A 17,118-nucleotide genomic window follows, 5' to 3' on the forward strand; every position below is an offset into this window, starting at 1 on the left:
CTAGGGGAAGTTATTGCCACTACGACTGCTGTAGTCTCTCTAAGTGGCGCTATAGAATAGAGGATTAAGTTTTTATTTTGATTATTGAATTTTTGATAGCCAAGGCTGCCCTTTGTCACCGGTTCTGTTCATAACCTTAACAGAATTTCTAGGCGCAGCCAGGTGGTGGAGGGGGTCGAGTTTGGTGGCAGGAGGATGTCGTCTCTGCTTTTTGTGGATGACGTAGTCCTCTTAGCTCCACCAGGCCACGACCTCCAGCTCTTGCTGGGACAGTTCACAGCAGAATGTGAAGCAGCTGGGATGAGAATCAGCACCTCCAAGTCTGGGGCCATGGTCATCAGCCAGAAAAGGGTGGTTTGCCCACTCCAGGTCGGGGAGGGAGGTCCTACCTCAGGTGGAGGAGTTAAAGTATCTCGGGGTCTTGTTCACGAGTGAGGGTAGGATAGAGTGGGAAATTGACAGGCAGATTGGGGCAGCATCTGCAGTGATGCAGGTGCTAAACCAGTCTGTTGTGGTGAAGAGGGAGCTTAGCCAGAAGTTGAGGCTCTCGATTTACTGGTCAATCTACGTTCCAACCCTCACCTGTGGTCATGAGCTCTGGGTAATGATTGACAGAACAAAATCGCGAATACAAGCGGCGGCCGAAATGAGTTTCCTCCTCAGGGTGGCAGGGCTCTCCCTTAGAGACAGGGTGAGAAGCTCAGTCATTCAGGAGGGACTCAGAGTAGAGCTGCTGCTCCTCCATGTAGAGGAGTCAGTGGAGGTGGTTCGGGCATCTGGTGAGGATGCCTCCTGGACGCCTCCCTTGTGAGGTTTTCCAGGTATGCCCAACTGGGAGGAGGTATCTCACGGATGGCCTGGGAACGCCTCGGGATTTCCCGAGAAGAGCTGGTGGAAGTGGCTGGGGAAAGGACAGTCTGGGCTTCCTTGCTGAGGTTGCTGTCCCCGTGACCCGGACCAATCGGATAAAGTGGAGGATGACGGCAACGAAGAATTTTTGGTGGGACAGGATGTGCATGCCAAATTGGGTGCATTTTTGAGCGTGTTTAGGGCGTCAAATTAAGCGTCAAAGCGGTGGCGGAAAAAGAAAGAACCAGAAGTTCCTTCTGACTCGGGCCCTAAATAGAAACAAACATTACCAAAAAAAACAATAGGGTCTTTGTCAGAAGTACCTTCAGGCTCAGGCCCTAATTAGATGAATTTATAATAAAACAGTATGTAATCAGTGATATACTCATGATGACTAAAAGATATATAGAGAGAGAGAATGAGAAATGAATGGACATTAATGCAGGCATTTGAAATTACATTCAAGAGGGATGATCTAATAGAAACAAAAGCAATATTCCAGATTTGATACGTGTAATAAAGTAAAGCAGACCCACAAGTGTGGTTAAGAGTAAAATCTGCAATTAATTAGTTACCATCCCTCTACTTTTTTTTGTAACCCAGTATACAAGTACAGAAGACCTGGTTGTGAAACCTGCAGTTGTCTTTTCGACACTCCTCTACATGATTCTCCACCAGCATGTGTCCTTCATCCCTCCCCGTCACGGTGGCTGCCTCTTCCCCATCATCCCTCAGCAGGGAAATGTCATCGAGTGAAAAGTGATCGGCTGCACAGGATTGCAGACCTTGGCATCACTAACTGCTTGGTAGGAGCAACTGAATACTGAAAAGTCATGCTGCCTTCTTCGGTTCCATCTAATGCCAACAATCAACCCACATAGTTTAACACAAAAATGTAACTGAGTAGAGGAGGGTAAATTTTATCATGTACTAAAAAAATATCGGTCAGGTAATAACAATTACGATGTAAATGACCTGTGAAGAGTGATAACATTTGTCTCTTTTTTTGTTGTAAAATTTTAAGTCTCTGTGGAGACACTTGGCCATAAAAGGGGAGATATTTCCCCATTGCCAGGTACATTTTGCTTTAGTGGCCATTTGCCATTATAAACACAACAGGAAGACAAAGGAAATGGAGGCTTTTCTTGCAGTGTGTGGAAACCCATAGCTGATTTTAACTATTAAAACTGACCTTTAAACATGGTCAAAAATGAATTATAGTGTATATAGAGTTTAAAGGTGTGTTCACACAAAACACGACGCAAATTTTTTGCATGACAAGTTTACATGTAAAGTCTATGTAGAGAAGCAATTGGATGCGAATTTGTGTGTATACTTGCCAGGTGACGCAAATACGCGAATAACGCGACGCAATTTTCGCATATTCACGTCACGTCGGCTCCCTCGACACAACGTCATTTGACAAATTTGAGTGATGTTGTGTCGAGGGAGCCTATCAGCGTTGAGATTCCCCTGGCATCAGTGGAGTCAAGTCAACGGTCCTGGCTGCAGGTGGTGTCCGACCGTGATATCCTGGCACCAATCCTCGCTAACAGGTCATGGAACTCGACTGTCGTCCAGGCACAATTTCCTTGAGAAAGCGGTGAAATTCACCCAGCTGTGTGCTCCTCCGGATTGTGTCATGGATCCAGATACAGCGGCGTTTGGTTTTCCACCGTATCTGGGACTTCCACAACAGATACAAGCCGGCAACAGTTATTATGTCAGCCACGGTTGATGATGGAAAGAAATGGCGGAAATAAATTCTCCTCACTGGGGAAAAAAGTTCGCACGAATGACGCAAATAAACAGCGATCAAATTGCGCGAATAAAGCAACGTGAAAAAATTCGCTGGTGTGAACCTGCCTTAACAGGGACATCCGAGCTGGTGGCATACTTAGGGTGATTCGTAGACATGGGTCAGGACATGGTACTCTCGGTGCTTTGGCATCCAAACTTGCTATGCTAACAGGGCACCTTGCCACATTGATCAGTCTTGTTGGGGTTTGCTGGTGGCTATGATGCCTCTGTGCTGGTTCAACAGGAAATATTGCTGGAGATTTGAGACTATGCTAGTTCTGACAGCTAACGTACACACAGAGCTTGCCCTCTGCAGATGTCCCTGTAGCAGTCAAACACGAGATACACCATAATATCCCTGACAGCAATGAACGCGTGTAATGTGAATTATCTTTAAAAATGTGCCAACAGTTAAATTTTAACAGCAGTTAAGTGTTTCCTTTAAGGCCACTGCTTTTGGTGGGAACCTCAGCAAAGGATGTGTTCCCATCCCCACAACTGGTACTACATTGACTCTGGTGAAAAATACTGATATTTTTGACCCCCTATATCACAGTGGGGGAAACGCTACAGTTTATGACCTGGTAGCAAACAGCTTCTTGCCTTTTTATGGCCAGATATGAAAATTTGCTAGCTTAATGCTACCACGTAAACTGCAAACAAGTGTTCACATTTGCTCATGAAATTCCTGACTCTTACCAATCATTAAAACATATCACAATGAATTTAGAACAAACAGTTGACATTGTTTTTGTCATTTTAATATCTCATAATATTTAATTCTTTCACTGGACAGGAGCAAAACAACAATAGCAAATTTTAGTTCCACCCTTTTTATTTCTGACAAAACTTGTTAGTCCAGATTCGTAAGGCATGTAAAGGATTATTTGTGAAATGTTCATTCATTTTCAGTTGTCATGTGGGCCATTTCATCAGAACAAAGTCATTTTTGAAATAATAGTAAAATATTGAGTGCATATGAATATAAACAAAAAGAAATCACTTGAAAAAAGGTAAATATGGACTCAAAGCTACTAAGATGCCCTGGCAGCCTGAGAGGTGAGAACAAAGTCTTAATATGCTGAAGAGGCGAAACTGATGAGGAGCAGGTGACAGTAATCAAGACCAATCACACAGGAGGGAGGACGCGAGGCAGAGAGGTGAAAAGATCCTGGGCTCTTTGAGGAAGCAGGAGTATTCAGCAAGAGACCAATCTCAGCTCACATGTCCATCTGCACTGCACTGCACGTATGAATAAAAACAAAAAAACATCCTGTCTGTCTGTGACAAAAAATAAACCACACCATTACAATCAAAAGGAAAGGTGATGGTTTGGGCTTCTTTTTTTTTGGTCTTCTTTTAACCTCTGGAGTGCCATCTTTTTCAGTTTGTATCTTTGTTGTTTCTGTTCTGCATTGAGAAAGTAACATTGTCTTTACAGACACTAAGGTTTGTATACTGAAAGGAACTGAAAACCAAACTCATCAGTGTTGAAAATTACTTTTTTTTTTTTTAAATTTGACAAAATATTAAATTAAAGGAACTCATCAGACTGCACCAAATCCACCTTAATATCCGCTTATGAACTCTGAACAGCCATTGAGTTGTTGCACCACTACATTGTGCGATGCCAGTGGTGGTATGGAAGCATGAAATGGATATTGATTTCTCTGTGTGCTTCTATTTTTGTGAACATCCTCTCTCTGGCAGGGCTTGTAGAATGAAGCCATTTAATACAGCCTCAGAAAATGATCCCACAAGATGAGAATTCAAAATGCAGCGTCCATCACTTGTACGGTTTTTACCAATTAAATTGCTCTTCAAAATATCAATAGCAAATAACAATCTTTCAGTATTTAAAAGGTCAATAGAGATCTCAAACATAATTTATGTCACTAAATTTATGTCTGCTAGATTTGGCTTCGGGTGTTCTCCTTCCATGAAGACAGTTATGTCCTTGTGTCAGATATTCCCCTTTTGAATAGTTCACCAGTTGTTGTTCTTGAAAAAAAAAACCCTGACAGTGTTTGTATATGATACATTTGATGAATGAGAAATAATATGTCAATTTTTTAAAGTTGTGTGGTTTTTTTTTGTATTGTTAATACAAAAACAATGTAGACAGAGAGAACAAAACAATTATTCTGATGCCACAAGATATTCAATTAAATTAATTTGTGGCTGCAAGGTATCACCCATCCTCTCCGTTTTGTTATTTCGATGCCGTAAGTTATTCACGTCGTTCCCACAATTTGATAAATTTGTGGGAACGACGTGTAACTTGTTCCCTCAGTTTAGTTATATATTTTTGAAGCCGATTAATTGGAGGGGAAGGTGATCTCCTGTGGTCTCAAAATAACAGAACTTGGGAACAAGTTAGTGTGTACAGTTACATATACGGGAACCACACATCTCTTGGCCTCAAAATAATAGCTTTTCTCTCTCTATGCCTACAAAAAAGGCCCTATGGAAAACAGGCTTTGAACATGAAAATATGTCAGTTCTTTTGTGTCTTCTTGGAGAAAGTATTGTGATCAGCCTGAGGCCCATTTCTATTACTATTTGTTGCAGACAATGGGGACGCAATGCTTCGTGACCCAGTTGGACCACGTCGCAGGAGCGGCGCCCCATGCAGGCTTTGACATTTAAAATCACAATCCTCATTGCTGAAGGAGCTGAACCATGAAATAGTCCTATTAAGTAGCCAAAACATTCAGTCTTCTCCTGACAAACTCCATGAATCTTTCAACGAGAGAGGCAGCTCTTACAGAAATCCAACCTCAACTCAATTAAAAAAAAAAAGCTTACCAACCATGTTTATAATGAATGTTTAGGTGGTGAAGAAAATACAACAAATTATCTCCAAGTACAAGCCTTATTTTCAAGGTTTTGTCATTTCGATTGTAAGTTTTCCTAAGGGACAGACACATAAATCACCACAGTGACATGGTATTGTTTGTGAAATATTCAAGGTTTCCAGGCAGATGTAGGCTCTGGGGCTTGGAACTAAAAAAAAAAAAGATTATTTTACATCTGGTATTGGGCTGTGTAGGAAATCTGTTCTACAGTAAAACTCTGGTTAGCTGAAGCTCATTTGGAACTCTTTATATACAGCACTTTTTAGTTACATAGTTACAAAGTTCATACACTACAACAACAAAACTGTCAAGTACAATTAAAACCATGTAACCAGAGGAAACACAACATTGTGTCTAAAACAAAATTGTAGAACACTTGCAAGGATGTTTTAAAAGAAGCCACTTAATTTGATTGTCTGAGTTCCATGGGTACAGATCATCCTTAATAACCATTTGAGGCCTGCGGGTGACCAGTTCCATTTTTCAATCATAATGGTTGAGCAGGGTGCATACAAGGTTAACACATTTGAAGGGCCTCAACGGATTTTAAAATCAATTCAGAATCAAGCGCAGAGAACCAAGAAAACCGCCAAATGAAGCTCTGAGGTTGATCATCAGGGATCATGAGGGTCATAATGACTCTGTAGTGCAACATAACAACATGGTAGTTATTTTGAGTTACATTTAATGGCTTTAGTCCCACTATAATTTATAGCTGTCCAGCACAACATAAACAGACCAAATTAATCCCTATGATTTGTTTTCTTCTTTTGAATTAACAAACATTCGCGCTTCGATGTTTTACCCTCCAACAGCTCATTCTGATTGTGGAGCAGTGCTACGCATAAAGTCTCAGTTAATATTACAAACAACAAAGCGGCCAATCAAATGAAGGGGAGATTTACGATTTTATTAAGATTCCCGAGCTTCATTGGTTTCACACAACAGTTCAGGCCAACTCCAGCGACAACATGTTATATGAAGCTGAGTGAGACATGAGGAGGTTCAGGCACGACATATAGTGGTTTGTGTTGAATTTATCAAATGTTATGCATCTCTCCGTATATTTCAAAGTAAATTTCTTATAATTACGTTCATATTGTCTGGTGGGGAGTTTTCTGTTGCTGCCTACTTGCGTTAATTAGCGACTCTATTATCTTACTAGGAATGCAGTCTAGTTCTATTGAAACAGCATCAGAAGCTGAAATGCACTTGCGAGTCCGACAGGCTGTCAATGCATAAACATATTTCTTTACAGTCAGAAGCAGCAATAAGCAGCAGGGGCAGGCGTCAATGCACATCATTTCACAGCCAGAGGCCATAATGTTATCATGAAACACAGTGTATGAACATTGTTGCGCCATGATTGGTGTGAACTAGTTGCATCATTATAAAAAATCCATTTAAATACAAATTGTAGAGACTTAGACTTTTGACCATTAGCTGGGATTAGAATCCAAACAAAACAGAAAATATTATAATGAGAATTTTTATTCATGAACATTCATTCGCTGCACATTCTATTTAAAACATGTCAGCACCTCAATCTATGTATTAAACCTGGTCAAAACTGTAGTGCAAGCTTTTATGTAGAAGGTGTTGATCCACTGAATTAAACAGAGAGAGAGAATGAGAGAGAGACTATCTGCTAGAGCAGTGCCTCTCACCTGCAGGGTTGTGACCCAAAAAAATGTGTCATGAAGCCATTTTCAATGGGTCCCAGATCTGTGCATGGAAAAAGTGAAAGTCCATACAGAATTTCTGATCCTGTGCGTTGAAAGATACCTTTCATTCTCTATTCTCATTCTCTTGCAAGTTGTAGTGTATAGCATTGCATCTTGACAGCGTAAGGTCATTTATCGTCTTTGTGAAATGCAAATACAATAACCAGCACATTAAATATGTCCAAACATTGAGGACGTTAAAATACATTTGAGTGATTGAACATTTTTGGAAATTTGTGTCATTACTTATAATTTGGAAAAATGGATGGTCCTGAGGCGATACCAACTGAGAACCACTGCTCTAATGTGATGTCATACACCATCCATCCATCCATTTTCTACTGCTTATCCTCTTAATGGTCGCAGGGGGGTGGAGCCTATACCAGCAGCCTACGGGCGAGAGGCGGGGTTCACCCTGGACAGGTCACCAGTCCATCACAGAGCCAACACATACAGACAGACAACCATTGGCTCTCCCAGCCACGCCTACGGTCAATTTAGAGTCTGGATTAACCTGGTCCCCTCTTGATGTCTTTGGACTGTGGAGGAAGCTGGAGTACCAGAGAGAACCCAGCAGGAACAGGGAGAACATGCAGACTCACACAGAAAGACCCCGTGCTCCAGCCGGGGCTCCACCCACAACCTTCTTGATGTGAGGGGACAGTGCTGACCACTGCACCACCGTGCCAACTGTCACACACTCTTAAAGAAAAATTAAAAAAAACAAAAACAAAACCTTAATATTCTTCTCCACTGACCACCATAGTTAAAACATCTGAAAAAAAACTGAATATTTAAATAAGAAAAGGTTTAAATGTAAAAAGTGATAAGATAGGATGAGATAAGATAAGATATTCTTAAAGGGTTTGATATTTCAATGTTTACATAGCTGAAAGTATGAAGGAGTTGATAACTGCCAAGAAACGCATGGAGGAAGAGGAAGAAACAGGAGAAAGATTAGGATCTTTAAAAAAATAACACCATGTCATTTTCTGAGTTCAGTACACATATGCTTTTGGGGAATTACTGTTCAGGAAAACAACAGTAGCATTCTGCAGGTCACTGGCTTCCCCTGAGGACTCCTGTTGGAAACGGAGAGAAAATTAGCACTGTAATTGCTGAACATTCCTGATCATGGTGTTTTTCAAAGGGTGTGACAGACAGTGACAGAAGCTTTAATGAGAACTTACAGTGAGCCTGGCTTTCATCGCTGCAGCGTGTCTTTGTTCAGCCTTCTTCTCTAGAAATAGAGAGGAAGGATCTTTATGACATGGGTGAATCTGATGTGATAATACGTAAGATTAGATTAATTTACGAAAATACAAATAATGGAAATACCCTCAATGTCCTGACAGCATATTCAGAGGGCTATTAACACATGCCTGCCATGGTTTATTTGAAATGCTGTGAATGAATGAAACGCTGCCTTACTGTGCATTTTCCACATCTTCCTTGCAAATATGGCCAAGCCCACAAGGACCATGAAGGTGCCACACAACATCAAAGACTCCAAGGTGAGACTAAAACACACACACACACACACACACACGAGTCAAGCGCACAAGTGGTACGATCCTAGTCTGTGCATGTATTAATTTGAATAACATGAATCAACATCCCTATTGATTAACTTTATTAAATGTGTCAAAGTTTTTTTTTTTCAAATATTATGAGCCCATTTTAACTGAAAGCAGTTGAAAAGTAGGAATTGTTACACCTGTTGCTACGGCAGAGTCATACGAAAGCCTTTTTCTTACAATTTAGAGGAATCCTTTGTGATGGGTTTGGGGGGAGGCAGAGATGCAACAGACTGGCCTGGTGCAGCATTGGACATTACCGGCACCGCTGCTGAGGACAGTACACATAAAGATGAAAATGATGCAGTTTTATATGCAAAAGAGTATTTGAAGCAGTGCAGTACCTAAATTTAGTGCTGTTGTTGTAGCGACAGTACTACTCAGCCGTGTTCAGCTGAGACCCTGATAGCCCCTGTCACTGCTAAACCCGACTGATTTGTAAAGCTGCACCTGCTTCCTCGTCATTTTCAGGAGCTGCAATTTGAGGTAGCCAAAATTTGATGAAGTTGAAGAAGTGTGCTTTGTATCCTTTGACCATATCGACGTTACCAACAAGGACCTCCGAATGAGCCATGCATGAGGCATTGCCTAATAATCCGAGCCGGTACACCGACCATGAGATCTCTTTTTGCTTTTTCTTCTCTCATGTGACTGCAGTTATCTGGGCATTTAAGATTTGACAAATTACACCAAATGGCAGGCCTGCCATGTGTCTTGCTTGTACCTGGCAAGAAGGGACAACCAACCCAGAACCCCCCGTCTTGCTGAACAGTAAAAAAAAAAACTGAACAAAGAGTTTTGAAAAATGATTCCAAAAACACCTCATTGTACCAAAGAAAAACAGGCAGCGATGTGATGATGTGGTTATTTTTTCCTCCACACACTCCACAAACGGAACACCTGCATGTTGCACAAAAGAGTCAGTGCACCTAAACAGATTCACCTTGCGCATGTGTTGTCCTAAGCACGTGGTTGGTGTTTTTTTTTAAGGTGAAGCTGAAACACTGCTTTTTTAAGAACCTTTCACAAAGTAACCCTGTCTAGACTTTCCAGAAAAAGGTAAACCTCTCATGGTTGGGAATGCCTTCTTTCATATTTTTGATCACATGCATGAAACACAAAGCTCGTGGCAATGTGGCAGTAGTTTTAAGCTTTACGTAAAAAAAGCAACTTGTTCAACAAATGAAAATACTGGCGTAGCACATGGGGGATTATTATTGTTGACCTCCAGCTTGTTTTTGTCCAGTCTCACTGGCAAGACCTGCTCATTCTCATCACAGCATCCGGTTTTCAGCCTAAATTAGCAAGAATTGTTTGCAAAGTATTTTTTCAGGGGCTGGTGACGACCAAAACAGAGCTGAGCAGAGATCAAATGCAGTGGCGTAGGGATGAGCCCTGACACACGGAAGTAAATTGCATTGTTTGTCATCCGGTCCCTCATCTCAATGTGAATGGGATTTTTTTTTAAAGGGTCTTTGGTTTATTGCCTGAACTAATTTCTGTGGTTCACACTAGCCTATTATTATTTGAATGTTTATTTCTATGGAATTAAAGAGTTTAAACCATACTCAAGAATAGCAAAGCGTTTATGTGCCTTAAAAACAGCGAGTGTTGTGGCATAACAAGACTACCAAAGACAAAAGCAGAAGAAGCCTGAAGCTACAGTCGCTCCGGTGACATTGTAGTCGCGCATCTATGGTGTAGTTCATGTAGAGCGTAACATCAGCTTTGTTCCTCTAATGTTTCCATTCACACTCAGGATGAATAAAATGTGTACATCTCATGAACTTTGGTTTGGCAATAATCCAATGTAAAAATCCCATTGACTTCTGGTTGAGGAGACCATGATGCTGCTAACTCCAGGGTTGGCCTGTGTCATTCCTGCGTTCTGTAGACATAACGGAGGTGTAAAGATACACAGAAAAACAATATCAAATGAATGCAATGGTTTTGTCTCCTTTTCCAAAGAACTTTGCATTTTGAACATCACTTTTGTATGCATAGCTTGGTCCACTCCTCCCAAATCACCAAATAATCTAACATTTCTAGAGATACATTCTTGCCAAGTGCAGCTTAAACAATAAATCAAATAGTGACTAAGACTGCCTACATGCAACTGATTTCCTGAAGGTGATTAACTCCCTGTGTGCTATCATCTCGGGGCTTTTGTCAACCTACTTGTGGAGGCTCGAGCTGTGACCAGGACTTGCACAGATGTCTGCTGCTGTCCTGAAGTACAGAAGTACCATCCCGTATCTCTCATCCGCAGCTTCTTGAAGGTGACAGTGAAAGTCCCAATTCTGTCATCGTTGATGGCCACTGAAGTGTCCACGTAGCTGCCTCCAGAACCAATCAGCACGCAGGAGCTCCAGTCTCCACTCCGACACCACCTCTTCTCACTTTCTCTGTTGACAAAGCAGGCAAAGGGGGAATCAGTGAATGCTCATCTGACTCAAACTGAAGATCTCAATTCAGTCTCATGCTTCTCGGGTTTACTGATTCAAAGCTGTTTTGACAGAATATCATGAAAATGAAAATCAAACACCTGTATCTCTCACTGTAAAGACACTGAACAGTGACACTACTCCCCTCCTCCCCACTCAGTCTCCTGTTGGCTGCTGACATACCTGCAGGATACAAATTGCATATCTAGTCCATATATTTGAAAATGGACAGAAAATATCCAAGGTTTGAGGTAACACTTCACAAAAGGGTACAGTATGAGTTTAATTTTTTGTTAAAATGCATTAATAAACCCTAATTAACCATATATTATTACTCTTTATGGCCCTTATCAGCCTAACCTGACCCCAACCTCACCCAATTTTTCCATCCATCTACGCTGTAATATGAACATCATTAATAAGTGATTACTAAACTGATACTTAATGGTTATAAGACTATCAATAATAGTAAACTTTAACTTACTGATATTCATGTACGCTTATTGTTTGATATTACCCTATTGCTATCCTACACATTTTATATTGCATGACTTAAGCATAATTTACCATTCATGGATGGTTTTTGGATGTTGCCCTTATTGTAAAGTGGGAAACATACAGTATGTACAGTAAGAAACTCTTCACCCTAACGCCACCCCAACCTCTGCATGTTTTTCCTTTGCTTTAACCCGTATAATTAACATGAGCAATATTTGTAAATGATCACTACACAGCTAACTAGTGGTTAACTCAAAAATAAGGAATCCTTATTTATGTACTCTTATTGTAAAGTTTTGCTGACTTTAATCTTAAAATTACTCCATCACTTACCATGAATGACTTTGATGTTAGTGAAAGCAGCCACATCAGCGCTCCATACACCACCTCTTTCCACACCACACATGTACCATCCAGAGTCGTCCTCCTTCAGGCCTTTCATGGTCACTGTGAATACCAGCTGGACCTGGTCATCAAAAATACTCACTTTGCCATCACTTGGATTGACTGAATCTGTGTCATCTGTGCGAGCTAAGCTGCTGCAGAACTCCCTCATCCTTCCCCGACACCAGTACTTGACATAGCTGGCATACTGAGGCTCGTAATGGCACGGGATGGCAAGGGTTTGCCCCTCCAGGACTGAAAGCTCCTCCACGGTGGTTACCCCACAAAGGAGGGCTGCAAAAGTGTGGAAATATGTGAGTGTTAAACTTTGAACAGCCACGCTGCAGTCATAACAGAACAGTTCCTCACAGTGGGCGTTTCTTATCTGAGATTGAGAAATAGGGAATGTGCCCTTGAGCAACATTTGTACATTTATGGTGTCTTTTGTTAAAAAAATAAATTGTTTTGCTACTTAAATTTCCTTCTCCATACTTCTTATTTCAAAATTGGATTATCCATCCACAATACAGCCTCCTAAGAGACAAATATTATACACTTTTGAAGATTTGACAAAATAAACATCAAACATATGCTTGCCAAGGGGCAAAACACAGTACAAAAGCTTAGGAGACATTTAAAAAAAAAAAACAACAACCAAAAAAGTTGAAAACATGCTGAGGAATTAAAAAGATCTGACAGTCAGTTGCAAAAGCACAATATGAAAGCACTGTGTCAATAAGTGGCTGCAGCACAGATACTTGTGACAGAAGAGCTCACTTTCACCAATGAGAAAAACACAGCTGCAGAAGCCAGTGGCCCAACTCTGGTAAAAGCATGACTTCAGTAGTCAAAGTTATTACCTGGGATCCATGGCATCAGACTGAGGACGAGGATGCAAACTTGTGGCATGTTTTTGAAGTCAGATTAACTCTAGCAAGTAAATCCAGACCTCGGGTTCCGCTGTGTCGACTTCCCCCTTAAGTCATGTGATCTTGAGTTGATCCAGATGTTCAGATGTTAACCATCTATGTTCCAGATAGATTTTAATGGAAAGGGTTACCATTAGCACATATCTAATGCTGCAGTCGAAGTCAGGGTGCACTACCTGAAAGGGTTTTCTCAGCTGAAAAGGAGGGTAAGGGGCTTGTGCGATAGGCCAGTGCAATCTCAAGTAAAGCACATTTATTAGCACATGATGTATTTTGGAAGTAGCTCAAACACCTTCCCCCTGTTAAGCTAAACTAAGCTAACAGGCTTGGGTTTCATGTTTACCAGAATACATGCGAGGAATTAGCGTAAGTCGACCTCTCAGTGGATCAAAACCTTGTAGATTTAAACATGTCTTTCTTATGTGTCCATGTGATTTATTTATGTGTCAGACATCATTCTGATACACTTTCCTCACCCAAACACTTAAGCTTTCCCTCCACGGATGCAGAGAGTGCTTTTGGCAGGCAACAATGAAATTATTTGATTTTGATGCTGGAACACTTTGGATTGGATCCAGTGTTCATTTGCTGGATTAAGCTTCTCCACGGAGCACCAGCACTGATTTAACAAACAATTATTTCAAGCCTCTTATTTTGTTATGTGAGGAGTTCAAGGATGTCCCATGCCTTTTCCTTTTGGCTGTAAAGCCTTTTATGGTCATTCATTTCCTGGAAAATGTTTGGGAGGACAAAATGTACTGTTGACAGATAACTGAATCAAAGCCTCACGCTCACATACTGTAGCTAATCGCTTCCAGGCAGTTCAAGACCCATGGCAATACCCTAAAGCTGTATTGAACTCAGCTTAGTGAAAGGTTTACCAGTCTGTGTATGTCTTTAATTGAAGTGGAACTTCCTTTTTTTGATCTTCTGCTGCATCCATCCTGCAGCCTTGACCACCCTCTGCAGAGCCTTCTGTTCTGCAGCCCTGTAGCTACCGTTTATTCTGTTAAGGGTCGCAGGGGGGTGGAGCCTATCCGAGCAGCCTTCAGGCGTGAGGCGGGGTTCACCCTGGACGGGTCACCAGTCCATGGCAGGGCCAACACATAGAGACAGACAACCATTGGCTCTCCCAGCCACACCTACAGTCAATTTAGAGTCTGGATTAACCTGGTCCCTCTTGATGTCTTTGGACTGTGGAGGAAGCTGGAGTACCAGAGAGAACCCAGCAGGAACAGGGAGAACATGGAGACTCACACAGACAGATCCTGTGCTCAAACTGGGGTTTAAACCTGGAACCTTCTTGCTGTGAGGCGACAGTGCTGACCACTGCACCACTGTGCCGCCCCTGTATCAGCCCATGGTAGATTTAATGACCAGAATTTGTGTCTGATCATGAAAACCTGATTAGAAAAGCAAAGTAAAATCATTACCTTGTTGAAAGCTCGGTGTAGGTGCGGTAGCAGTATTTATGAAGTAACCTCGTAAGTTTCTTCTGGGTCCATTTTGAATGTGCTATTCAAATTTCACAGATATTTTCACTTGCTTTCCTTGCCTCATTGTACTTACAGAGTAGCAGTAATACACAAGTTTCAACAAGCCTGCCTATGAGCATCAGGAGGTGGCAGTGAGGGTCCTCATGTGGACAATATTCAGAAACGCTAGTGCACAGTACCAAGGATTCAAGGATCTTTATTGTCGTACCACGAACATGGAAATGTGAGTGGTACGAAAATTAGAACTCAGGTCCCGGGATAGCAAGAGATAGAATAACAGTAAAGAAAGAGTAAAGAACAGAATAGGTCTTTTAAGTGTATCAATATAAGTGAGGTATAAAATATAAAATCAAAATGTAAACTCTCTGTGTAAATAACAGTGCTGTTGTGGGTGGGAGACATTGCACAATGGGGGATATATACGAATTTAAATGTATGAATATATAATCGAAAACAGAATGTATATGTTCAAGTTGAGGGATATTGCACAGCTGGAGTTCAGCAGTCTGACAGCTGCAGGGAAGAAACTGTTCCTGAGCCTGGTGGTCCTGCTCTGGATGCTCCTCAACTGCAAGCCAGAGGGGAAAGGATGAAACAGACTGCGGGCGGGATGGGTGGAGTCCTTCATGATGCGGAGGGCCCTCCCCTTGCATCGTGAGGTGTAGAGGTCAGAGATGGTGGGAAGACTGCTCCCCAGTTTTCTGTGCAGCCTTGACCACCCTCCGCAGAGCCTTCTGTTCTGCAGCAGTGTAGCTGCCGTGCCACATGGTGATGCAGGTGCAGAGGACGCTCTCCACCACACAACGGTAGACGTTCCTCAGGACGGAGCTCCCCAGTCCAGCTCTCTGCAGCTTCCTGAGGAAGTAGAGATGCTGGTGGGCCTTCCTGACCAGATGGGAAGTGTTGAGTAGGTCATTGGATATGTGCATACCCAGGTAACTGCAGCTGGAGACCACTTCCACTGCTGCACCACCAATGTGTGTGTGTGTGTGGGGGGGGACCTTGTCCTTCAGATAGTCCACCACCATCTCCTTAGTCTTCTGGACGTTGATGCAGAGGTTGTGTGCTCTGCACCACTGCACCAGGTGTTCTACCTCCTCTCTGTATTCGGACTCATCGTTGTTGGTGATGTGCACCAGTGGGTACAAGCCCTTTTTTTTTTCTCTTCCAATGCAGCCTATTAGACTGTAATATTCTTTCACTTCCCTTTACTGAGCCTTCACTGAAACGGTTTAGACCTAACCCTGCTAACCACTGCACCACCGCGCCGCCCTAGTGAGCAAACCATATGGAAACGATGAGATCACTCAACGGCTGAATGAACCAGGCTGCAGGAGCCAGTACATATTGATTTTTGGCACAATGACACATTTGGTAAACCAGATAAACTTGTTGTTAAAACTGTCAGTTTATATTTATTGTTTCCCAATACTACAATGTTATTACTTTGACCCCGCCGAGACATGGCTCCAAATGAAATTTAAGAAAAATGCATTAAAATATGAATACATAGTCTTAATATTTTACAAGTTACCATGACATAAGCAGAATAATGGCGAATCATCAAATGTAAAAAGTGGCTCATCCCATCCCATTTCCCCCCCAACAAGAAGTCTTATCACTTCCAGCTGCTTCACCTTCCCCAAATGAAGTCCTTATGAGACATAAAAAATAACATCATAGTACAAGTTTGCATGCCTCCTATTCATCTCAAGAAAAAATGGATTGCATGTGTACCTCATTAATTTGGAAGTTTTACTGCAGTGTACGTGTGAAGGGATGGAAGGTCCGTTACGGAGGGTTCGTCCTGTTCTCCAAGACACGTTTGTGTTGTGGCTCCCCAGCAGCCAGTTAGCTCACAATCAGCCCTGCTGCTCCACATCATCGTCTTCACCTGCTGGGTGTAAAGAGGCTGAGAGGGGACGCCCGGTGCTTGAGCGTTGACTGCTGTGGTCAGTTTTGCCTGCTGTCCTGGCAGCAGATTCAGCATTCATGCGTTTGGTCAATAGCAGACTATAACGTCATTACTTATCCTGTGCTCCTCTGTGTTCCAGTAAACCCAGTGTCTCCCCGCTCCACCTGTGTTTTCCAGGGCCCTCGTTCTCTGCCCCTACAAAACCCCAACGTAGACCCTCAACCCTCCCACCTCTCCTGGGAGCCCCCCTACCCTCAGTCAGTCCCACCCCCACATAACGTTGCTCTAATAAATTTGAGAACTTTGACTGTACTGCTCTGTGTCTGTCGCTGTGGTACCTGGCATGTTTGGCTACTGTAATTTCTGAGCAGTACAGATGTGACAGATGTCATTTGCACATTTCTGAGTGAACCACTTTGGTGGCTGTTCCATGAACACGGGGAAAGGTTTAGATCTGACCTTTACGGGCAGAAGCTGGGTTGCCATTCTTGTTTCAGTGTATTTTTTCTTTTATCTAAGGGAATCTAAATGCAAGGGAGGTCATTCAGATACCTTGGACTCAGCTAGCTAAAAACGCTCAGGTCAGTCTCCCTTGTTACAAACGCATTAACTCATGAAGCCCTCTCGTGCTCCAGGGTGGAATG

The 17,118-nt window shown here is 42.2% G+C and overlaps 1 protein-coding gene across 2 annotated transcripts; it reads right to left on the reverse strand.

Annotated features, from left to right (window-relative positions):
• Positions 1-5,738: 5,738 nt before the first annotated feature.
• On the reverse strand, positions 5,739-13,110 carry pigr (polymeric immunoglobulin receptor). Of its 2 annotated transcripts, none has more exons than XM_086202853.1 (8): positions 12,995-13,110; positions 12,084-12,428; positions 11,354-11,435; positions 10,987-11,213; positions 8,989-9,076; positions 8,663-8,751; positions 8,422-8,471; positions 5,739-8,313 (listed from the first exon to the last, which is right to left on the reverse strand). In XM_086202853.1, the coding sequence occupies exons 1-8, from the start codon at positions 13,041-13,043 to the stop codon at positions 8,230-8,232; spliced, it is 1,014 nt and encodes a 337-aa protein (XP_086058979.1). In that variant the 5' UTR covers positions 13,044-13,110; the 3' UTR covers positions 5,739-8,229. The 2 variants fall into 2 exon arrangements, with proteins under 2 accessions (XP_086058979.1, XP_086058978.1); XM_086202852.1 differs by having other exon boundaries at positions 8,989-9,079.
• Between the last annotated feature and the right edge of the window lie 4,008 nt (positions 13,111-17,118).

The sequence above is a fragment of the Aulostomus chinensis genome, chromosome 5, assembly GCF_037954235.1.
Source record: "Aulostomus chinensis isolate RoL2024-O1b breed Wild chromosome 5, RoL_Achi_v1.0, whole genome shotgun sequence".
Taxonomy (NCBI): domain Eukaryota; kingdom Metazoa; phylum Chordata; class Actinopteri; order Syngnathiformes; family Aulostomidae; genus Aulostomus; species Aulostomus chinensis.